At 33.2% G+C, this 26,473-nt stretch overlaps 1 protein-coding gene across 1 annotated transcript; it reads left to right on the plus strand.

The window, feature by feature from the left end:
• Positions 1-772: 772 nt before the first annotated feature.
• Positions 773-24,875, plus strand: LOC128987238 (ribose-5-phosphate isomerase). The gene is made up of 7 exons (XM_054407991.1): positions 773-1,166; positions 7,117-7,177; positions 13,987-14,102; positions 15,274-15,407; positions 16,065-16,206; positions 23,286-23,388; positions 24,087-24,875. Exons 1-7 carry the CDS (start codon positions 861-863, stop codon positions 24,170-24,172), a joined length of 948 nt encoding a protein of 315 aa, XP_054263966.1. The 5' UTR covers positions 773-860; the 3' UTR covers positions 24,173-24,875.
• The last annotated feature ends 1,598 nt before the right edge of the window (positions 24,876-26,473 follow it).

Raw genomic sequence — 26,473 nt, forward strand, 5'->3', positions numbered from 1 at the left:
GGGTGGGTTTGCTTGAAATAATACATTTTATGTCAATAGGAACTCATGGCAAATGTCTTAATTAAAACCGATATAAAGTGTGTAAATTAAGTATGGAAACAAATCGGTATTTATTAAACCAAAATAGATAGAAATATTCTGTTTGTGGCATTGATTGTTAACAAAGGTTGCACAATATTTTACACCAAAAATATATTCAACCCCCCTAACAGAGTTGGGGGGGGGGTGGTAAGGGGTAACTATTTTTTCAAACAGCAACCCCTATTGACCCCTTATTTTGAAGGGTTTGTCATAGAGAAAATACAATGACTTAAACATGAGGGAGATATCTCACCCCTAGCTAGCCAAACAAATATTAGGTACCCAAGCATGATGGATGGCAACATGGCTGATCAAGAAGTTATTCGGCAACATATCAAGCTCCACGCTTCAGCTATTGATGATGTTAAAATTTTGGTATAGGCCTATATTGCATCCGGTCTATTCATATTTAATATTAATAAACCGGATGCAATATATACCTGGTTATTGATTGAATATTAAAAAAAGTTGAAAAAGTATATAATGCACAAAGCATGTTTTAAAATATATATTATACAAAACTTAATGTTTCATAACGTCAAAACGGCAAGTTCTAATATTTAAAATGTACTCAACACCATTCAACGACCACTATAGCTTTATCTATTGCATAACATGCAATCTCACTGATTCACTGATAACAGGTGCTTATTAATGATTCTACGCGCTATTTGAGAGGTTATCGTAAAACAATAAGTGAAACAGTATAAAATATGATTGTAACTAAATATAGTGCTTAGAATAAAAACCTTTAAACGTAGTTTTGAAGGTCCTAGGAAATGATACTTTTTCAAAAACTACATTTCTGTTGTTTTGTGCTTACCATTATCGTCAGCTGTCATGCACATGTGACGCCGGCTTTCTTCTTTATTCCTATTGGCGGTATGACTTTTTTAGTGAAGTCTACTGCTTGTTTGAGTTTTAGGTTATTGTTATTACCAAAGTTGACTTCGTCCTTTGCAAATTTTGGAACTTCGAACCATCATCAATATCGAATACGCAGATACGCACCTCAGAACAGTATGGAACTCGTAGATAAAGCTAAAGAACAGGCTGCATCCAGAGCAGTTGATGACAACATTAAGGTAAAATAACCACACCGCAGCAAACTTGCAGACTAAGCAAATTTCCATTTGCCTGATTGGATTTAGGCCTACACTAAAATATCTCATTTTTTCCCTATTTGAATAGAATTAGTTTAAGGAGTACTTAGGTTTGTTGCAACAGCAAGGGTAAAAAAATGTTTTTTTGTAAAATGGTAATAGTTTAGGCTTCGTAAGAAATAAATGCATTCTCCAAATTTGATGAAAATATGTTCATAAACAAGCAAACTAGGCCTAGGCCTACAAAAGTTTACTTATTCTCCATAAGAATAACATGGGAATTTTAAATTTATAATATTTTAGAATTTTTTGCGTAAGGTCTATTGGCTAGTAAGTTAAGTAACATTTTTTTGTTTTTAGGGTAAAAAATGGAAAAAAACCAATTTTTAAATGTAGGTTTACACGTTTGTACCAAATTTCATCAAAATTGGATAATCTTTGCTTGAGTTATTGCGCTAATGGGAATAGGGGGAATGGGGCAATTCGTGTGATTACTTTTAGTAAGAGACTGGATCACTGTAAGCCGCTCTTCATGAAAACAAAGGTCCTAACAGTCTATAACCAATACATCCTTCTGTGTTCCGTCCATGTTAAAGACAACCTATTAAATTTCCCTACAAGAAGTACCATACATGCACATCAAACCAGGCGTAACAATGAAATAGACATCCCTTTCTGCAGACTCTCAAAAACAAAAAATTCATACCCGACCATGGCACTCAGGATTTACAATAGTCTTCCCCAAACACTGAAGAACCTGGAAGCTCCTAAGTTTAGCACTGCCCTGAAGACATGGCTAAAAGATAGGCCATATTATAGCCTGAAAGATTTTTTTGAAAGTATGGGTGTATCCACCGCCATGACATAAAAGTTTATTTAAAGAGAAAAGTTTTTATTTTTAGTAATATGTAAATAGTATTGACACAACCTATCCGGCATCGCTGGTCTTGGTGACGAAGGAGGTAATTAAGGTAATAACGTAAGTCATATAAATAAGTTATATATAGGCCTATATATTATGTATGAATATCAGCCGGTTCATCAGTCATGATCATTTATTTAAATCCAGATGATCAGGAACAGCTTTTGAACCATCAAAAAGCTAATAACTTTTCTCAGGATCTAAAAAACAACTATTAGGCCCCTTCCTATATATAAACTAATATAACTATCTTAATCGAACCTCTAACATAACTTTTGCAGGAATTATGGGCCGCAAACGGATTATGATCATCTTAGATAGTTTGAATTATTACGTTAAGGAACCTACATTATGCTAAGGATCCATGGGTGCTTAATTTATTGACAGTTACCGCCATTTAAAATTATAGAAACTAGCTGTTACCCACTTGCTTCACCCCGCTTGACTTTATAAGTATTAATAAAACTATTGATTGGTTAAGTTAAGCTGAAATAAACAAAAAACAATACAGTAATACCATTGACTATTGTAGTCAAAGATAATGAGTCGTTCTCAAATTAAGTGGAAATTAGAGTCCCCAGTGATTTTTTACAATTAAAAACATTTTTTTATATCTTATTAATTTGTTATAAGTATTATAAATTATGTTGTTAACAAATAATTATTTTTTAAGTTAGATTTGATTAAAATTTGTGATTTAAAAAAATAGTTTCACCCAATAATGTCACCTCCATGGCTGTCCCTCTCCAAGTTTTTAAACTATTAGACATCTTTAACACATAGACTATTGTATATAATTGCATTTATTTTACAAACTAACAGTAAGATAGCATTCATAAAACTCATAATAAAACAAAATATTTACAAGAAAAAAAATAAGCGAGAAATAAAATATTAAGTTTGGTCCCCACTGTTTCTGTCACCTCCATGGCAAGTTGGAAAAAGTTCGTTATAAATCCACCAGAGTGCAGCACTAGCTTCTTGTTAGATGAGAAAGGAGGCTAGACAGCCATTTTGACAGTTGGGTTGTCTATGATGCTCTGTAAGTACCTTATTATTATCTTATTTATCACTAAGCTTAAAGTTCTTTTTAGACATGTCAACTCCATGCCATCTGTAAACATCACAATTTTAAGTATGTGAAGAATATTTTGCACTGTTTTGTTTGTTTTTGGTGTACAAATGCCCTTACCAAACCCATCAAGCATGCCAAACTTTTAGGTTAGCTTCCATAGTGTAAAGTTATGTCTTTTGTCACCTCCATGCCTGTCACCTCCATGTTTTATGTATAACATGGAGGTGACATGGAATACATGGAGGTGACAAAATTAGCTTTATCTTCTCATCAATATTAAAAAGGTGATAATTAGGTAGTTTTCAAAGTATTTTGCAACTTAGTAAAACAATTTTTAGTAGGCTTTCTTAAATTTAGTCAACTTAAAAAAAATATTTTTGGTATTTTTTGTTGAATAGGCCTAAGCTTTAGGAGTGCTTAAGAATAACCATTGTCTAGCCTAACCGCTACCTTTAATGTTGGTTATGAAGAATAAAAGATCTGTTCACGGCACAGAGGATAAGGGATAGTTGATAATAACTATCTTCTTATCTTTAATTTTATTTTGCAGTTTGTTAAAATGGTAAGAAAGAAGACGAACCTTGAAGATGCAAGAGCTAAAAGAAAAGCACGCGAACAAAATAGAAGAGATAGGATTAAGAATGATCCAGTACTTTATGAAGAGTTTAAAAGAAAAGAGCGGGAAAGGTATAACAAGAGAAAACAAATGGGTAAAATTAAAACCTATTGTGGACCTCACCGATAGAGAAAAAAGAGCCCAGCGTAAAAGATGGGTAGAAAAAACAAGAAAATCTAGACAAAAAAGAAAAGCTGCAGAGGAACTTGGTAATTTCTCCTCCAATGAGTGACGTAGAGCTGCAGGAGGATGAACCAGCTCCTAGAGAGGCTTGTATGGGTAGAGCTGGAAGCAGCAGAGAAATGTCTGGGAAAAAAGTAGCAAAACGGAACAAATCGAAAGCCTATAGGGAAATAAAACGGCTTAAGAAGGAATTGGATAAATCTAAGACCGAAACGCACAAAATGAGGAGAAGTAAAGAAAAGTATAAGAAAAGATTTATGCGACTTAAGAAACTCAGAAAAAACACAAATAGTCCTCAGCAAAAAGTAAAAAATATTTTGCGTGGTGAGCACGTGTCTCCTCGTGTAAAGAAGGCACTTGAATTTGGTGTTGCTTTAACAACTCAAATCGAGGAAAACTACAAAAAAATGAACATTCAAGAAAAGCTAAAAAAGCATTTGCTTTTGTATTGGCTGTATAAAGTTGTAAAAAAATATCGATCAATGCACAAGCTACCACTCCAGTCTTATAAAAAACATCTAAAAAAAATAAACCATGACAGCAAACTAATTGACACGATAACTCAAACCATCACTTATAAGACAAAGAACAAAATCAAAGTGAAAGGTGATGCATTAAAGTTTTTTCAGCAAGATGATGTTAGTCGCCTTGAACCAGGAATAAAAGATTGCATCACAAAGAATAAAGTGAAAAGGCAAAAGCAAAGCACTCTTATGGGTGATCTTATCTTGTTTAGTAGGCTACACATCTTAGGAAGTAATTAAAATTTACCTTAACTAAGTGCAACAGGTAAGAATTCAAGAGTAATGAAAATCAATCCAGGAGTACATCAAGAAGATCAAACAGCGCATAGGCTTACCAGAGTGCGCTATTCTGACATTTATTCCTCAGACAGTGATGAGAATGACGAGTTGGATGTGGGTTCATGGGTTGGTGTTGTGTACGACACCCAGTGGTACCCAGGTAAGTTTTTGACAACTTTTGTAAAATGTTATAAATTACCAAAGTACAGAATTTTTAGGTTAAATTTGTTTTTATTTAACAATTTGTTCAGTTTCTCTAGCTTTGTTTTTTTTTGGTGATTGCTACTAAAATATATATAAAAAGGGGCCGAAAGACGAGGGTAGGCCTACATACTATTGTCCGTTGACTATGCTCATAGCCTAACAAGTTGTGTTTATTTTTAGGAATCGTAGAGAACAAAGGAGAAAAAAATCACAGTTTCATTTATGGCCAGATCAGGGCAAAAGTTCTTCTGGCCCTCACCACCTGACATTCAAATGCTGAATCCAGCCCACATAATGTGCAGGATCAACAAACCTCCACACCCAGTGTCAAATCGACACTACGGATTTGAAAACATAAAAAAATATGATGAAATATTTAATAAGATGCTGAAAACCACATAAATATATTTACTTATAAAATAAAGTCATCTGTCTAACTATGTCAATAATAAACCTAGTTCCTGGAATTATTCTACTGTTGAATTTATTTTATCTAACCCTTCTCGGCCAAACTTTATCGATATCAGAATTACTTGCATATTATGCTTCGGTGACATTTTAAAGAAGAAAGTAATATTAATACCTAATTAATTTTCGAAAGTCAGCCAGTTTAGGCTTACAAGTGTTCTCTTTCAGAAATGAAAATACACAATAACATATTTTTTAAGCCAGATGAAACTTGAGTAATTAATCATAACATCTGAGTAGCCACAATTTGTTTAAGTAATTTATATTTTCATAATTTGATTAAAACTTTTGTTTATTTAAGTTAAAGAACAATACATTGAAGCTAATGGATTAGCATTCTATTGATTTAGTATTTTCCTATCAACAAATATTATAAATGAAAATATTCATTATTAGACAAACTTAAAAGTTCACAGAATTGTCACCTCCATGTCGAGAGGTGTCACCTCCATGTTTGACGAAAAAGTAAATTTACACATATTTGGCCATATTAATTTTCTTGACCTATCTTTATGTTTTTTACAGATTAACTATGTTATAAACATCATGTTTAAATAAAAATATTGTTTAAATTAAGTAAAAGATTTTTTTAAATTATAGATGTTGAAATTTCCGCTTAATTTGAGAATGACTCTAATACAAACAAATAATCACGCACCTAATTTTAATAAGGTAGGCTAATAAATTGAAAGAATAACAAACAAATAAGTAAGTTAGGTACAGCGGTACAGCTGGGATATTTTTAACATTAGGTAGGTAGGCCTATATGGAAAGTTCCCTTTAGAAAGGAATTACGGCCTTAAAGGGCAATTAAATAAAAAAATAATGGATACTGTAGTTTTGGACAAGGTTTCTTGTCATGACGAACATTTTAAGCATATGGCTTATGGGGGTGTGACTTGTTGTTTTATCAAAAGTTCATGGAGATACTTTTGGATTTATATATGGATGCCTTAAACAATAAACACCCTATACATTTTTAGAGGTCTGCATCATTTATGAGCTAATATAAATTGTTATAAGAGTGCAATTGATTTGTCTAAGCAAGGACATTACCTCATATAACCTTTATCATAGTATATATATCATATTTTTCATCATACTGTCCGGAAAGCAGCCGTTTTGAGTTCTCTAAATCGTCAACAAAATCACAATTTTCTGGTAACTTCAAAATAGGGAACAGAAAAAACATATGGTAAATTTTTCAGTTTGCTAACATCAAAATATTTTCAGTGTTTTATGAAAACGCTGCTAATCACAAGATATTTTTTAATGCTAGGCCTATGTTTGTAAACAACAGAAATGTAAACATCGAGGACGACTTTATTGGAAGGCTATTTCCACAGTGTTTGATGAAAATAGTTGTTCATCACACAGAGCAAAAGTGTCCTTTCGGTACTTAATCGTATTTCCAAGCTCCACTTGTAAAACACGATTGCGTACCAAAAAGAGCCACTTTCGCTCCTAGTGATGAAAACTACTATTCCAAAAAGGATTATAATCTCAAATACAGCCTATATATTTTTTCTCTTACCTACATTTATGAGAAAATTTGAAAGATACTAGGCCTGGACTATCTAGTAATTTGTTTTGTATTTATTTAAAAATTATGTATCTTAACATTTCAATTATTAGCCTATCATTTTTACTTTTATTTTCAGAATAATTCTATCATTGGTATTGGAAGCGGCTCCACCATAGTGTATGCAGTGAAGCGGTTAGGTAAGAGCTCAACAAATTTTTACCTTTCACTTTTTCAATGTGCCTTATGTGCTATATGCTTCACTTGACTCAAAAAGTCACTATTAAAAGAATATATAAACTATAGTCAGGGACATGAAATCAGGCGAGTGAGTTATTTTGCGACGTTCCCATATCAGCACCGGCAGATGCCCGCCATGAATGGCTTGAAGGTGACACTGATCTCATTTAACAACTTTGTAAGAATAATTTATTTTATTAAAATGATTAATAGTTCATTTTTGCTTCGTTTTGAGGTTTCCAGAGGCCAAAAACACCATCCGTCCACATTCATATATATATATATATATATTATGTGTCCGTTAGCGCGATAACTCGAGCAAAAATGATCCGATTTTGATGAAATTTGGTACAAACGTGTAAACCTACGTTTATTCGAACGAGTTCGCGAACTACAGCGAACGATCAGACTATGGGAACGGAGGTTTATGGGGGGTTTTATGGGGTAAAAATTGATTTTTCCCATTTTGTCCCTAAGTAAAAACACAAAAATTCATAATTTCTCTCCAAACTATTTTGTAGAGCAGAAAACAAAAAAATTTGGTATATTGAAGCATTGTTGTATGCCCAACGATTATGGAGATAATTATCTAAAAAATTGTAAATTTAAAATTCCCATGTTGTTCTTTTGGAGAATAAATAAACTGTTGTAGTTTGCTTGTTTGTTGATATATTTTAATCAAATTTGGTAATTTTGTTTATTTCATACTAAGCCATCAACATTTCAACAAAAAAACACACCCAAATATCTTCCCCGTTGTAGCAGCAAACCTAAGTACTCACTAAAATTAATGTTATTTAAAAATAAGAAATACATTTGACAATTTTTAGGGATTATTTTTTAGTAGAAATCAAGCCGGGTAAATGGAAATTAGCTTGGTATGCAGGTTTGCTGCGGCGGGGGTAGACCTATATAATTTATGCAACGGAAAAAGTGGAAAATATTGATATTTCTTCACAATGTTAGAGTAAATCTCAAACTTGTAAAATGATTACAAAAAATCTATTACACTTACAAGCTTCAAATTTGTATGATATATAGGGGGGTTATTTACCAATACTTTTGTATAGTTTCACAATTTTAACATTCATTTTCTTGTAGGTTTTGTAGACCCTTGTTAACTTTGTTATCTTGCGCTTAAAATTCCCATTTAAAGCAGTGTTTTAACTATCAGTTGATTGCAAGACTGAAACACATGGTGTCTAAAGAGTATAATGTAATGGAGATGTGTGATAAGTTTATATTTGTTAAACGGTATTATTCCCGGGCGTAGGGGCTCTACGCATGGACTAGGCAATGCTGGACGCTCAGTGTTGCCAGCTTGTGCGCCGGGGTAAGTGATTCCCTCGTATTGCGGGTCCCATATGTGGCAACAGCGCATTTATAGGTACTCACCCATCTGATTTCATGGCCCCGACTGTAGATACGGTACTACATGGTACTACCAACTCTTTGATTAGACCCATTCATAATTAGATCTATCTTCCTTTGGGAGAATGTAAGTCTCTCCTAAAACCACCGTACAGAACAGAACCACCGTAGTGAACAGCCTCCCATCTTTTAAAAGGAGACTAATCTTTTAATACCTGACCCATGAAGGTGGTAGATCAGTGGCATAGCGACCTTGGAGCGAGTGGAGTAGTCGCTCCAGGGTGGAAGGCTCTGGGGGGTGGAACTTTTTGTAACTTAAATTATTTTAATATTTGTAGATGGATTGTAATTCGCCGTGGCACTCGCTGCATTCTAGTCGTGGTGTATCGGGGGCGCTTGCGAAAACTATAATAAAAATTGCGGTGCATCGTCTGCTGGGGTTTTATTGTTCTATTCCCAAATTTGATCAGTCTTGTTTAGTGAGTGGCCAATTGGACATTGCAATTGAATATAATGTTAACTATTTTTACATATGAAAAAACTACAGGGTGACAATTAAGTCTGGAACCTCTTTTAAATTTTTAAACTACAATAGAAAAAATACCACACGTGCTTACAGGTGATAGTAACGCACACATCTGCACAATTACTGATCGGATAACCTCTTTGGGGGACGGTCCACAAGGAATCAGACAAAATTCTTAAATAGCAGCTTAGGTCAAGTTTGGTAGGTATCAAATTAAAGGTTAGTAAAATACAATGCCACAAATCCGACAACCACGTCAAAAATGGCAGCCGTTCAAATATTTCTTCAACCTGTCATTTTGTATCTTTGAACGGCTGTCATTTTTTATCCAGCTGATATTTTGAGCTCGAATTTGCGGCATTGTATTCTACTAATAAAGAACTTTAATGTGATGTGCATATCGACCTATGCTTACGTTTATGATTTTCATCCGACTTCTAGTGGGCGCCTCACAGTATAATAAGCATTGCATATTCAAGGAATAGTTAAACAGCTGTCATTTTTGACTCCATTGTCCGTTTAAGTTCGGGTTTGTGGCATTGTATTTTACTAACAGAGACCTTGAATTTGAAACCAAACTCGACCTATGCTGCTTTTTAAGAGTTTTGTCTGACTCCTTGTAGACCGTCCCCCAAAGGAGTTATCCGGTCGGTAAAGCTAGGGTTTCCAAGATCACGCCAGCGTGATCTGTCCGACGTGATGTCCGTTGGTGCTAATCTTTGTCCGGCGGATGTCCGATGAAGCTCGGTGTGAGAGTGGTTTGCAAGAAAGCGGACATTCGCGGTTATTTCTCTTGAGAAATGAGCTAGTTGTCAACAATGACAAAAGATTGCATATAAATGAGACATTTACAAACAAACTAAATGTATACTATATCGTCAATACCGTACTGTTTGAATCAACATCGGAGTTATTAAAACAACTTTATTGTCCTTAAAATAAGTAAAATAACTACCAAACATAGCTCAACCATCTGGTTCTAGTAACAAAGAGAGCCATGAAAATAGTTTTGGTTGAAATAAAAAACAAACCATTTGTTCAAAGCAATTTGATTCTATTACAATACCACCGAAAAGAATAAAATCAATGAAGGATGATAGTTACAGTTTTATTAAATAAATTTTAATTATAGTACAATCACACCGAAATTTAACTAGAAGCGTGATTTTTACAAGAATCCTCACAGAGTCCTACACTTGTCCGCTCGGCGTGCACGCCAGAAAAGACTGGGGTCATTTTCAGCGTGCCACGCTCAGGACTCACGCCGGACAGATGGCGGGAAAACTCATGTCCGGCATGATCGCTCGTGCTTGGCAACCGCACCCATATAAAACATGGCTTCAATTTATACTTGATTATGTAATCACGCTTGTCCACTCACGCTGTCCAACCGGCGTGATCTTGGAAACCCTAGCTTAATTGGGCAGATGTGTGCGTTACTATCACCAGTAAGCACGTGTGATCTTTGGAATTTGTTCTATTGTGGTTTAAAAATTAAATAAGAGGTTCCAGACTTAACCCATTGGTGCCGACTTACGAGCGTTACTCGTCCACCGATGCAGGCCTGGTGGCCAACTTACGAGTGTCGCTCATGTCACCACTATGCAGCGCCATTAGTTATTTTAATATTATTGTTTCCCCGCCTTTTTGTTTCTTCTTAATTTTATTATGTTTATAAATATCTTGCTTCTTTGGTTTGTATATTTACTAATTTATTTTTTGAATAAAAAACAATTAGCCTGTGTTGCCATGGAAACCAGATATTACCAAAAATATGCTGCGGTAAGGTAAAAAAACATTTTTTTTCTGTGTTATTACTTATTTAAAAGCACACAACTTGGGATTTTTCTATGTAGGAAATCAATTGAACTTCATAATAGTAGTGTCATTTCCATTTGGTGTCTGGATTAATCTTGGAAATTGTAAATCATGTTTATTTTTAAAGAATTGTTTTTACAATTTTTATTTTTATAATCTTTATAATTTTTTTTTACACTTTGACTATCTAATTATCACTTTTTGTAGATAATTTTACTGTGAACAAGATGACGAAAGAATTATTAATTTATTACCTATAGTCGGGGTCACGAAAGTTTGCAGTTGAGGGAGGAGCCTATTTACCATGTGACTTTGAAGGAGCCAATGAGGATAGTGGCAGTGTTGCCAAATCAAATAATACCAGCTGATTTAAAAATATTGTTTAGTATTTTAATTAGTGTCGTCAACGGGTGATGTGGCAAAGGTCGCACAAGCCTTGTCTTGTGATTGGTACAAATTCCATAAAATTAATTGCCAACAGAGGGTGCTGCAGGCAGCGCATTAAGTTCTTCCCCAATGGGTTAATTGTCACCCTGTATAACCATATTAATTTGAATTAGAAAAAGAAATGTTTTGGCTATAAGATAACAACCAACAATTAATAAAACAGTAAACTAACTTACTGCTCAAATCATAACAAAAAATAAAAATACTATGGAAAAATAAATTCCTCTGCTTTATTATATGGATTTTAGTTTCTAGAAAATTTAATATTTATTTGTTGAGATTTTTGTAAAACAAATTTTTTGGGGGTTGGGTGAAGATTTTCATTATACTGCAGCAAAAACTGCTCTTTTGACAGTACTGCAACATTGTACTTGCGTTGTGGGCCGAATAAAATAGGCCTGGTTAATGCTTTTGTATTTACATTTGCTTTTAGCGAATTTCCCTATAGGGAAGTAGCTATTACCGTAGGTCTCATGGTAAGACGTAGGCCCGGGACCGATTTACTTTTTCATTTTGATGTCTCCAGAGGCCAAAAACACCATTCGTTCAAATTTTTATATATGTATATATATATATACATATATATATATATATATATAGATTTATATATATATGTGTCCGTGAACACGATAACTTGAGTAATTTTTATCCGATTTTGATGAAATTTGGTTTGAAGGTGTAAGGCGGGATAAACTTGAATGAGTTCGCGATCCAGCATCATCGGACCATGGGAACAGGGTTTTATGGGGGGTTTTATGGAGTAAAAATTGGTTTTTCTCACTTTTGACCCTCAAAACACAAAATTTCCAAATTTTTCTCTAAACCTTCTTAAAGAGCTTAAAAAAACAAACAATTCAGTATATCAAAGTGTTTTTGTACGGTTATTGGTTACGGAGAAAACTGAAAAAATTGTAAATTTAAAATTCCCATGTTATTTTTATGGAGAATATTGTAAAATGTTGTAGTTTGCTTGTTTATGGATATCTTTTGATCAAACTTGGCAAATATATTCATTTTCTACTAAGCAATAATTATTTTACTTAAAACACACACTTTATTAGTTTCCTTGTAGCAGCAAACCTAAGTACTCGTTAAACCTAATGTTATTTAAATAGATCAATTGAAAATCAATTCAGCCAAATGGAAATTCGCTTAGACGGCAGGTTTGCTGCGGCGGGGGTATTGTTTATCATCGTGTTATATTATTTTACTAAACATATTCCTTTTTCGACATTTAGACTAATTAAAATGTAATAGAATTCAAGTAATAACATTTTAATAACCTATTACTGGGGTGGCTAAAACAGCCATGGGCACATTGGCTGTTTGCAACTATACAGTCGTTGGCCACCCGAGCCGTGGCTGCTCCAAGCTGTGGAAGTGCACTTTTTAACATTTGGTTATATGGCAGCTTGCCACACTACGGTGGCTGGCGACATGGCTAGTCACACAGATCGATGCGCGTGCACCATTGGAAGCAAGTGCTTGACTAAAAAAAACAGTGTGCCGAATGTTGTGAGATTAGGTTTTTACTTATATAAAGTGTGGGCTATTTAATTCTAATGTTGTTTATTAATCAATCAATCAACCAATAAATCTTTATTCAATACATACAACAAGTGTACATGAATGTGTCATCAACCTAAAACTACTTCACATGATTTCACCTACTTCGCTACTTGCTTAGTCATACAGTTTTTTTCTTACAGTGTTCAAAACTTTCTAAACTATAAAATTCGCTATAAATTAAAAACCCCTTAAGTTTATTTTTGAATTTATTTACGCTACTTTCGTTTCTAATACTGCTGGGTAGGGAATGCATGAATTTGATTCCAATATAATTAGGACTTTCCTTAAATTTTTCTTTTTTATGTTTTTTAGTTATGAAGTTTAGTTTGTTTCTAGTGTTATAATTATGTACGTCTTTCTGTCTTTGAAGTTCTGATTCATGATTTTTAACATACATTATCGTCTTATAAATATAGAGACTAAAAACGGTAAAGAACTCTAATTCTTTAAAATGATTTTTACAGGATTCGTTTATATCGAGATTAAGGATACCTAATGGCTTCTTTTTGTAAATGTAAAATTTTGTTTAAATTGAATTTACTTGTTCCTCCATAAATTTCTATACCGTAAGGAATGTTTCTATTTCCTTCTAATGTGGAAAACATAATATCGTGAAGAAGGAAGAAAGACTGAAAGAAATGTCAAAGGTCGTTGACCAAAAAAGTTAACAGAAAATGTTTATTTGTGTAGTGGAGAAGAATCCTGCTCTTTGGGACTGTACTATAGAAGATAACTTTAGTATATTTAATGATTTTAAATGTATTGAATATATTTGCAAAACAGCGTTTCTTGTTGGAAACCAGATTTGTATCAAATGTAAATGTTTGTTAGTGTGTGTGTACATCACACCATATCACGCCACGTCTGTGACGTCATATCAGGTGATTTTTAATAAATTCTCATTGGCTGCCGCGACCACGCTATACCCGTGTATCTATCCACTACGTCAGTCCGTCCTAGTCCAGCAACCGTAAACCTTTATCCCGGTCCGTGCAGCCCGTGGTATTAACTAATTATGTAGTTTTTAATATGTTTTAGCTCAAAGAGTTCATAAGGAAAATCTTCATGTTGTTTGTGTACCAACATCTTTCCAAGCCCGACAGTTAATCATTGAACATAAATTGATACTCAGCGATCTAGAAAATCATCCACAGGTAAGTAGGTGTTTTTAGCATAATTCATTTGATCGTAACTAAATGAATGAGGATTTGCCATTAGCAATGATTTCAGTATCGTTTGAGTTTAAACAATTTATTGTCATTGTAGAAACTATTGAATACTGACAATATCCCAAATCCCTTCTAAGTAGACCAAGGTCACGTCTTTGACCGGAGCTCGCGCATCTCCTGCCACCCCCTGTATCTGGGTCAGTGTAATGACTGGTATCGTTTGATTCATAACGAAATGAGGAAGGTCCTACAAAAATATTTATGATAACCCAACCTAACATAACCGCTGTAGCCAGCGTCGGCGACGACGCATTCAACTCAATCCTTGCCGACATTGCTGCTTTCTGGGAGGCAGAGCTCAAATGCCGCTAATCGTAATCATGTAAAATTTGAAGACAGTAGTTCAATTAAAGTTTGTTCTTTCCAACTATGTAGTTATTTTTGGTCTCCAGTGAAAAATTCCTCTAAAATAAGGGGCCTCCGGATAATACCAAAGTACTCTTTTTTCTAAATATATTTACACTCTCTGTAGAAAATACCGAAACAATCAAGTTGTTTTTTATCTTGTGTTCACTAATTAGTTGAAAAAAGTATTTAAACAATGCTGTTTTAAAGCATGTAGTTATCTAACACTTATCAATTGATGAAACCATTACGTTCAGTGATGTTAATTCAATGTGTTAAGATAATCTAAATCTTGGCCGATAATCTGAATAATTTTGTTTGATATGATGATGATTGAACTCCAACATTTTGCAATGCTGAGATTTAATTTCTTTTGATATCACTATCAAGGCCAAATATGTCAAAATAAATGTTCCAAAATAAAAAGATATTTTTGTAGGGTTGATCATCATTATAACATATTTTTAATTATTTTGTGTTACCGGTAATTAGTTTTATTTTGTTGTCACTTAATTAACATTAAATAACTACACTCTCCAAAAGATTCTAAAGCCTTTTGGCTTTTTTTTGACATTCCAAATTTTGGTACCTTCAACAAGTTATGAAAAATAATAATTTGAATCAAATCAATACCAAGCGCCCTGCAATGATAGGAAGCATGGAAGTAATTAGTTCTTTAACTTATCTATCAGTTTTTAACTGTAGTAGGCCTAGTGATATCACTGGACCTAGTGGCTGGTTTGTCTCGTAGCTGGACCTGGCCATTGATGGAGCAGATGAAGTAGACAAGGACAAGGTGTTGATCAAAGGAGGTGGTGGCTGTTTGACTCAAGAGAAGATCATTGCGTCTTGCGCCAAGGAGCTGTACATCATTGCTGATTATACGTAAGTTTAATTTATTTCCCATAAAAGCCTAAAACTGTTGTGTTTATACAAAAATCATTTTTACTCTTTTAAAATGCATTGTTTGATACATGAACCTGTAGCATATGTCTTGATTGTTTTCACGTAGCTTTAGATTTCTTTCTTATTCTCCCACATGATTCTTAATGCAGTTTATTTTTACTTAATTTACTTGATAAGTATATCTAGTGTACTTGTTTAAGCATGTATCCCTATCCACATATGCTATTAGATAATGTAAAAATAAGGGGTTTTATCATATTTTGATAATCCATTTAAAATTATTCAAAACAATACACTGAAATTGGTAAATTAAAAAACAACAACCTGGAAATCTCGTCAAGCCAGTAAAAAAAAAAACAAATTCAAATAAAACCTGGATGTGCAGAAAACTTATACACATTGTTATCTAGTTTCTAATGGAGAGGGAAGCTGGTATAGTGGTAAAGCCTGGGGCTTTCGGCCCACAAGATCTCAGGTTAAAATGCCGCTAATCACAACTGACTTGCTAAGTGTTATTGCAATGACCTATCATGATGTAATGTATGGATATAGATCTAGAACCGATCACCCTTGGATAAAATGAGCAAACACTTAAATGTAAACATACCCTAATATTGTTTATGATTTTTTTTTCAGGAAAAAATCTGTAAACCTAGGAGAGAATTATAAAAAGGGTATTCCTATTGAAGTTATACCCATGGCTTATATCCCCATACAACTCAAGATCCAGAAAATGTTCGGTGGTGAAGCTAAACTTCGTATGGCAAAAATGAAAGCTGTAAGTAGTAATTTGTCTATACATAGTAATATTAATCCTTCCCAAGCGTTGGCTGTATATATACGTCAACGACGCTATTCAGTTGTGAGGGTTGGTGGTAAATATTAAACCACTAAACAGGAAATTAACTGTATGTATTATTAAAAAAAAAAAAAAAAAAAAAAAAAAAAAAAAACTTTGACGATGTCTATTGTAATACTTGTATTGCTTAATGACAAATAAAGATCTTGAATCTTGAATCTTGAATCTAATAGATTCAACCTTACAGCTCAACCTGAAGGTCACAAGCGTACAACGCATATATTCGTCAGAAAATGTTAACGTAATTTAGTTATTTTAATGGTTCTTTCTTGGCCGTCAACAGTTAAACAGTTAACTGTTACCTTAGGCCATTAATCAATATTATTGGTCTAATAACTTTTTTATTTTTGTTGTAAATTTCTGATTGGTGGGCTGGCATCTCCTAACATCTGTTGTTTACAAAACCGACTGGCTGAGTCATCCTCATATTATTGTTTTGCGCAGACTAGTGAAGTAAATCTAGTAAGATAAGATTAGTGGAATATGTTCAGTGCATTAGAATGTGTTGTGTTGTATTAAAGATGGCGTTTACATTGAATGATCAGAATCAATATTTTTTATTGTAGGCTATTATGATTATACACACAATATTTAGGGGGTTCAAAAGGGAAGTTCTCCCACCAATTTTTTGTATTTAAGTTAATGCATGTTGCTTGATCAGCTGTTGAGCTGTTATTTTAAAGTTCAAGTGGAGAGGATAGATGTCTTTCCCTTAAACCGCCTAAATATTGTTGCCTTTTTAACAGTTTGTAAATGTTTTTCCTAAACAAAATTTACAAGCCTTAGACATACACATACGGATCAATGCATTCTTTAGCGAGCGTTGTACGTATATACGTCACTTCAATTATGGTAATGAAACTTCTAAATATTATTTTGATTTAACACATTCACTGCTAATGATATGTAATACTTTTATAAATGGCTAAAAAACATAAACATTAACATGATCATGTTAATTGAGTGACAATATATCTTTAATTAAATAAATTTTATACTATAAATTGTGGATTAAAATATATTATGTAATTATATACATCATGTATTATATATCTGCTAATATACTTATGACGCACAAGTGCGTCATTAGCAGTGAACGTGTTAAAAAGGTGTCTATAATCAACTTTACTTCAACCATGCTATAGAAATGGAAAAACATAATTTCAAAATAAATTTTTAACCCCTACCAAATTATTGATCGTGTAGTGAGTTAGGGCTTCACCCTGCAGCGCTTGGGAAGATATTAAGATAGAAGGGTTAAGAATAAAGATAAATAAATTAAGAATGTTGTCTGGCACAAAACTAAATACTAATTTGTACTAAAAAATGTTCTCTATAGGAATTCATCTAAAATTACAAAATTGCTTAAAGTGACTAATTAACACGTTCGCTACTGAGCGTCGCATATATGCGACGCCATGGTCATTGCCACAGACCGAGGTATACATTTGAATCTTACGCATAGACCGGCTGTTACTTGGTGTAACGGTACACACAGACAACGGGCGAAAACCTGTAAAACAGGTTTATGCGAACGTATATGCGACAGTTCATTTTTTTGTGTTTTGAGGTGAAAGTAAGTAAACAAAACAGATTATTCAATAACAGTTTATAATTGAACAAATATAAAAGCTACATAGGATAATGCAGCATACATACATACAGTGATGCAGAAAAGTAAAGACCAGTTTTTTCAACTATCATTATGACGTCACCAATCATCATATCCACAGACCAAGCGACGCAGTTGTGCGTCAGACATCTCTGTAGACCACTGCAGGGAATTCAGTGCCTTCAAATAGACCGTTACAAAGATATAAGCATTTTAATAACATTAGGACCCCGACGCAAATATGCGACGGCAGTCTATGAGTGGAAACCGGCCGTCGCATATGTGCGTCGCTGGTCCATGTGAATGAAAAATTTCGTACTATTGCAGAAGGGATCGTGTTAATAACAATTAATTAACTTGAGACAGCTCTGATTAAATTTAAAAACTATAAAAATTATATAGACAGATATACAGATGTACTGTTTCTTTTTTGTTTGTTATTATTAGGGATGTGTCGATTCTCAATACCACCAATACTTGGCCGTTGGTATCGGTATCGAGAATCTATCGTCTAAAGTCAATTCCGATACCAATATCCTTCACACCAACGCGACCGGAAAATGACCGCTATTGCCAAGAATGCGCAAGACTACGAAGACATTTCTGAGACCGCCAGAGACGATGATGACGTCTTCTCGGCCGCTGGAGATGTTTCCGTGACCGCGGGAGTCAATAATTACTTACGTCTACACGGCCGCAGAAGAATTTTGTGATTTTGCCGCGATCGTGGGAGACGACGATGACGTTTTAGTGACCACGAAAGAGGATGATGATGTTTCTATAATTGAGGAAGATATTTGAGATTTTGCAGTGATCCCAGAAGACGAAGATGACATCTCCACGACCGCTGGCGATGATCACGATTTTACCTCGAGTTTGGCTTAACGAAAAGTGTCAGCCTAGCACACCAGTATAATTCATTTTGTTTTTCATTTTTGTTGTTAGATCTTCATTTAGCATACCTATCTTTAAAATGGTCGTTTTTTTTAATGTGTTTAGAAAGGGTTAAACTTAAATTGGCTAGTTGGATCTGCTAAATCATTGCTGTGCATACATTTTTCTTTACTTGAAAAACACCCTATTAACTCAAAAATACTTAATGGAAGGACATAAAGACAGGGGTTGGTGGATTAAAACTAATCCTTTCAGAAAATTTGGTAAAACAATAAAAGAATGGTATATTGGTATTGTTATCGAGAATTGATTTTTCAGGTATCGTATCGAGAATCGATAAATATTGGTATTGACACATCACTAATTATTATACATTTCTAAGACCCATGTATATGTATTCATAAGGTACTGTCTGTTCTTTTAGAAACATGGGTTGTATTTTACCTTATATATTCTTCTTTTATCTTAAATCTATATACAGGGTGTCCATAAAAAACGTTTCAGGACATTAGGAAATGAATCCTCATACTAAAAGGAAGAAAAAAGTTTATGTGAAGGTATGTCCGAAAATGCATATTTACCCAGCTATCCGCCATTTTGTTTTTTATACAAAAATATTTTTATCTATGAAGTTTTTCATTTGATGATAATGAAATTTGGTAACCATGTTAACATACACAAGACCTATAATAGAAAAAATAATAAAGTTGTTCCAATTGTAAATTTCAAAATGGCGGCCGTTTGAATTTTTCTAACTTAAATAACTCAAAAACGGCTAATTCTATGAAAAGATGTCAGGAATACTTTTTTTAGCGTTTTTAATTCCCTATCAAATAATACCAAGATCAGACAAAAAATAACTTAAATATAAAGTTTTTTTGTGTAAAAATAAGGCAAAATTAGTCGGGGAACCCTTAATTTTGCCTTATTTTTACACAAAAAACGTTAAATTTCATTTATCTGATATTTTTGATCTTCTTATCGTTTGATAGGGAATTAAAAATGCAAAAAAAAGTATTCTTGACATTTTTTCATAGAATCAGCCGTTTTTGAGTTATTTAAGTTAGAAAAATTCAAACGGCCGCCATTTTGAAATTTACAATTGGAACAACTTGATTATTTTTTCAATTATAGGTCTTGTGTGTGTTAACATGGTTACCAAATTTCATAATCATCAAATAAAAAACTTCATAGATAAAAATATCTTTGTATAAAAAACAAAATGGTGGATAACTGGGTATATATGCATTTTCGGACATACCTTCACATAAACTTTTTTCTTCCTCTTAGTATGAGGATTCATTTCCCAAAGTCCTGAAACGTTTTTTTATGAACACCCTGTATATAAAATCCAATGTATGTTTGTTTGTTTGTTTGTTTGTTTGTTGTCCTTTACGGACTCCGAAACCGCTCAACAGATTGTAATGAAACTTTCAGGCATTATTAAGCATTATTCAAGGATGGTTTGTATGAAGTATGGTGCAGATTGGTCAAAAGGGCTCCGCCCCAGTGGCTCTGGAGTTTCCTATGCTAATTGCTAACCTTATGAGTACTCATATTTAAATGAAATTAAAGAATCGTAACAGCTGGTTGAACTAAACAATTTGATTCTGTGATGTTCAATAGCATTAAAAAGTTAATACGTTTACCAACAGGGTGCAGCACTATTATTTTTTTAAATTTATGACAACAGCTAATTTGCAACCAAAAGGTGAGTGAGTGTAGCGAGCGAACTGCAACCAGGACGTGTTAGAGCCATGCGAACGAGCTCATCTTGAAAATGAACGAGCATTTGACATAAAACCACATTAGGACAGGACGACGTCTGTCGGGCCAGCTAGTATTATATAAAGTATAACTCTAATAAATATTCCTATTTAATCAACACTGTTTTTTAAAAATAAATACTTGAAGGCACACTAGTAGTTTTAACTACAGCAAATTTTAAATATGTTATTTAACCCTTTGAGTGCTATGCAACGATATATCGTTGTTAACTAAAATCTCTAAGGGATATAGAGAGAAAGGTTATTTTAACAAAATGTAGCATAACGGCCATTGGTGACCTGCATGTTTATAGGATACACTAACTACCACTTAGCTAAAAGATTCGCTCAATCCGATGATTCGAGGTGTATGTCTAAACCAAGGATTATGAACACCTCACTATGCCCCATTGGTTGTAGTATATTGCTACAAACACACAGGTCACCAATTATTTGCCACACAGGACGGGAATCGAACCCGATCAAACGAATGCCACTGGCCAAGTGACACACACCCTACTCTTCTCGGCTATCTGTGCTTGGAGAATATGAAGTAAAATTTGGTATTTAAGCTGACGTCAATTGCTAACAGATGGCGCACCCGACGGCTCTAAAACCTAGTTGTTCAATGTGTTACTACGTAGCATCACTAGTTAGTCATGGACTATTTAAATGATATTTTTCAGCTGAACCACAACAGTGATCATAAATGGTGTAAATGAGGCTTTACTGACAAACAGGTTTTTTTCCTAAAAAAAAGCTATATTTATAATAACCTTATCAAACTAAATCAAGTTTAAATTCAATTCAATGTTACATTGTAAACTAGATGCCTTTTGATTTTATGAAATTTTGGTTTAAAATAATGCTATCAGAACAATTTATGAGAAAACTTGGAAATTTACAACGAAAACACAATTTTATTTACTGTTTACTGCAAATACCAAGACTTTTCTTTGTATATTTGTTATTTTCTTATTATTCCTATTTAGCCTGATTAATAAAATAGTGAAAACAAAACAGTTACAATTAACAACAGGTAATGGAATTACAGTAGACTCCCTCTTAACCGACCTCGTATTAACCGATAATCGGATTATCTGCCTTCGATCGTAAAATAATACAGTTTGTTTTAACCGACCTTGCTTTGAGAGCAGTTCGGTTTAACCGCCGCTTTCTAGGAATCTCAGCATTTCTGCTCCCACGCTGGGCGATGAGAACTGAACCATACGCTTATCTCAACAGGATATGACTAAGAATAAATTATTTTGTATTGATCACAAAAATTATAGCATAGCGATTATTGTTATTGTAATTATTGTCAGTTTGTCATCATCGTTCTTAGCGTGAGCACATCTGATCTGATTTGTTATCTGTATGGCAAATTTATAACATCATAAAGTGCGTTAACTGATTATCTTATCACATCTGATCTGATTTGTTATCTGTATGGCAAATTTATAACATCATAAAGTGCTTTATCTGATTATCTTATCACTGGAGTAAACAAACAGAAACAACACAACTTGTAGGGAGGGCAGGGAAAGGGGGTTTACAACTCCAAGGTCAAGATACTTTTTGTGCCTGGAGCCTCCTTTGAGAGGTTATAAACATCCTGTCTTGTAACAAAATGGTTGCTTGCATCTTTAATTTCGACAAAAGGTTCTGTACTGTATCAATTAATACATTACAGTACTAAAGTTATTGAAATATTTTTATTGATAAATTTGTATTGACTCTTGCCTAGTATTATAATATATTCCACTGAAAGTAGGCCTATTTGACTTAACCGTGTTTTGTGTTTATTTGTGACTTTTCTGTCAATACGAAAAAGGAGATAAGAGTAATTTATTTTATAAATAATGCAAGTATGACTTCAAAATAATGATTAGCCTATATAATTCCAAATGAATAGCACTTCATTGTATTATGATTTTAGGGATTGCCCGTTTTAACCGACCTTTTGAGTTATCCAACCTAGGTCCGGTCCCATTAGGGTCGGTTAAGAGGGGGTCTACTGTAAAAGCCAAACAAAAAATGTCTTACTATATACAATATTCACGTAGCACTCAAACGGTTAATAGTTTTTATTCTACTACCAAGTTGTAATTTTAAGTTTAAGAATTTTATTAAATAATATAAAAAATATAGACAAAATTATTACAAGACCTAAGAAAACAATAAAATAAATAACTTATCTTAAAAAACTGCAATCTTTGATTACTATTACTAATACTAAAAGTATAAAGAAAAGCTGTTTACTATCATAATACTCAAGCAGAAAGACTTAAAAATAGAAAGTCATTAACGCAGTTTCTAATATTTCAAACAATAACTTTGCCAATATGGTTGATAATCACAGTCAAACTAAAGTTGAATATTTCACAATCTAATCCTCACAAAAACTGTCTTGTTAAATCGTGTTATATTATTTTACCTTTTGTTCATTACTATGTTCGTGTCCAGTTCCCATTGAAGAGTTATGATATAAAGTATGATTCTTATAAAAATTTCTAATCAATCACAAATTCTTAAAGACATTTGTTTTTCATATTGAACATAATAAATGCTCTTATGATGTGGAAATGTTTGACCAAAGTACCTGTAACTAGTATGTAATTCAGATGTACAGTATTGCCTTTTGACGAGATCAGATGTGAGTTTGGTAAGATTGACTGCATAGTGAGATCTCAGTTTGTTTGTATTTATTCTCTGCTCTGTTACAGGGCCCTGTTATAACTGACAATGGAAATTTCATTCTGGATTGGTTTTTCCCAAGTGATTCCTTGAATTGGAGTAAGGTCGATGTGTCAATCAAAACAATTCCTGGTGAGTGTAAAGCTCAACTTAATAAGTTACAAATCTAGTGTTATTAACAAATTCTATCTAATGTGTCATTAACGAGTCCCTCAGCTGAATTTGCTGGGAAATGTGGAATTTTGTTCCATCCAAGCAAAAATCAAGGTATATATCTCTCAACTCAATTTCACGAGGATATTGTTAAACATCTCTGCCGCAGCCAAACTTCAGACTAAGCCAATAGCATTTGCCTGATTGAATTTAAAGACATTCATCAATATGGATACCGAACAATTTTGTACAATTTATTTTTTATTGTGTTCTTTTAAATAAAAATATGAGGGCTACATTTATTTTTGTTCTGCTTTGTTCTGAATGAAACAAAATTTGTTTTTTGTGAATTTAATATTTATTAATCAATTGTTTATTAAAAATTCTTAGATTTGTGATAATTCTATATGAGCCGCTACTTCCAGATCAATCTGGAATTTAGTAGATACAATAAGATTAGAATCGTTAGCATACTGTATGAGTTAAGTGAAGTGTTATATATTTCTTTTTTACATAGACAGTTTGGTATATTCTCAACATAACAAATAAAAATTAAAGGTCCAAGAATAGACCCTTGCGGGACGCCATGCTTTATGTTTCTATTTTGCCTATGCTTCTATTTTGTTATTACAGCTATTGGTTTTGTTTGATTAAAAATTATTTTCTTTTGTCCATAGGAGTCGTGGAGACAGGGCTTTTTGTTGGAATGGCCAAAAAAATCTACTTTGGGATGGCTGATGGAAGTGTTCAAGAAATGGTATAATAAATACTCAAAAGACTGATGGTGAATTTAGTGTTTTGAAAACATGATATTCATTCCATTTGTAAGAATGTTACATTATATTAATGTAACATTCCATATACAGTAGAACTCCAACTATCCAATCTCCAACTATCTGAATTGCCAATTATCCAAGTAATTTATATAAACAATTATAAAAACTTAAAACTACAGTACGTAATAAATTGTTATAAGGCAGAAGCCGTGATTGTGGCAAAATGTTAAACTCATCCCACAGTCGAGTACACATCATCATTGTCCCCCGCGGTCACGGAAACATCGTCATTGTTTTGTTTTCCACATTAGCAGCAAAATCTTGAACATCTTCCGCGGTCTTGTATTTGACATCAACATTTTTTCCTGCGCTGAATTATTCTCTGAAATCGCAGTGAAAGCATGCATTTTTCAATCGCAAAATCTTCGCAGATGCGTTATGCGATTACAATTCTGCAAAATACCCCAAATTTTTGTAAAAATCCTGTTATTGGATTTTTTCATACAAATAGGGTACAGTCCCAATTAATTCAGATAATTGGGTTCTACTGCAGTGAGACAATAAAAAGGCGTTCAAATTTTGAAAAAAAGTATTTAATATTATTTTCTTATTTGCAGAGAAATATTTTTTTTGTTTTTAATACTTTTATATATATGCTAACTTACACCAATAAACTTTTTATATACTGTTTACAGTCATTTTAATTGCAAACCACATCTTGAATGCTGTACCTATTTAAAATAATAGCCTACTATCTATTAACTTTAATGTATATATTCCAAAAGCCATGTTTTATCTAAACGTTTTTAACTAGGATTTTCTATACAAGATTAAACTGTCACCAACTTTGTTTATCACAACAATTTTCTATTTATGTTGAATATTTATCTTTTTAGAAATTTATTCTAAACACCAAGCAAGATTTAGTTGGATTCAGTTTATCATCAAAATACTACAGTAATATAACGTTCATTTAGCTTCCAGAATAAGTCTTATTTAAATCAAATGGATCCTTTTTTATTTTGTGTGTTTCAACGCCAGTATTTTTGAACGAGAACAGATCCAACCCTGGTCTTGTTTCTATATAATCTGTGACAGAGACCCATTGAATGAGGCAAAATAATTTTTTAATATTTTAAATTAAAGAGTATTGTTGGGTAAAATGCGTAAAAATAGTTCCTAGCTATCAAAAGTTGAATGAAATACTAATCAGCCTTAATTAGGCTACTAAATTTTGATTCTTGAAAGTTTGTATCTTGTTAAGTGCAAACCAATATTAAAATTATACTGTCACAGACCTTAGTGAAGCTAAAGCAGTGTTTGACCTGACCTGAAGCACTGAGCAATGGCGGCGTTTACGAGTGTCCATGTCCAGTCCATGTTGAAATGCTAATTTGCACTATTCACAAATAATTGTCCGTGCAAAGAAAAAAAATTAATTCCTTGTTAAAAATAAATAAAATAGGTGTGAATTTTACTTAGCCTACTCACTATACAGACTGATTAAAAGGAACTGAAATCTGAATATTGTAACGTTGTGGCCGTTGCGGGATTATGAAAAAATGGTGCGGATAAACCATAGAAAGATTATGATTTCCCGTTGCCGGATGACACTGGACTGTGTCGTTTGCAAGGATATCATCGGTGAGGATAAAGGCCGCATACCTTTGTTATCGTGAGGAGCGGCTGAATAAAGGAAATATTACTTGGTCAAAGACATTGTTTGAAACAGAAAATTGTATAAATACAGTAAGGAATTATTTGAGTTAAAATAATAAAAATTAAACATATCCAACAAGTATTGTGATGTTGGAAGAAGTCTGCGAAGTTTGCTTGGTCAGTAAAAACGTCTTGTGTTTTTCCTCAAACAAATAAAGGATCATTATGTCCATAGGATAAACAAAGATGATCATCATTTGCTGGGATCACAGATTACACTCATGATGTCATTGTGATAAGTGAATATTACACCACATTTATGATTACTGAAGCAATCCTTACTTGTAATCAAACATCAGACAAATTTTGTAAATAGTCACTAAATAAACAGAAACGTTTACTTTACTTATGTTAACTCTGTTGTAAATTTTTGGGTTGTAAGTTTCTCGCGTTAAGCTTCCGAATATCTGTAAAAAAATTGGCTGCTTAGAGCAATAATGTAATGTACAGTACTATAGCCATTTGTATTTTAAATTTAAACTAAAAAGTATCAACAATATTTCTAAATATTTTTTTATTTGGGCAAAAAATTCAATGGTATGTAGAGTTAGGACTAGATTATTACAATA

The sequence above is a fragment of the Macrosteles quadrilineatus genome, unplaced genomic scaffold, assembly GCF_028750875.1.
Source record: "Macrosteles quadrilineatus isolate MER2022 unplaced genomic scaffold, UCM_ALF_1.0 Scaffold_1__1_contigs__length_201487025, whole genome shotgun sequence".
NCBI classification, from domain to species: domain Eukaryota; kingdom Metazoa; phylum Arthropoda; class Insecta; order Hemiptera; family Cicadellidae; genus Macrosteles; species Macrosteles quadrilineatus.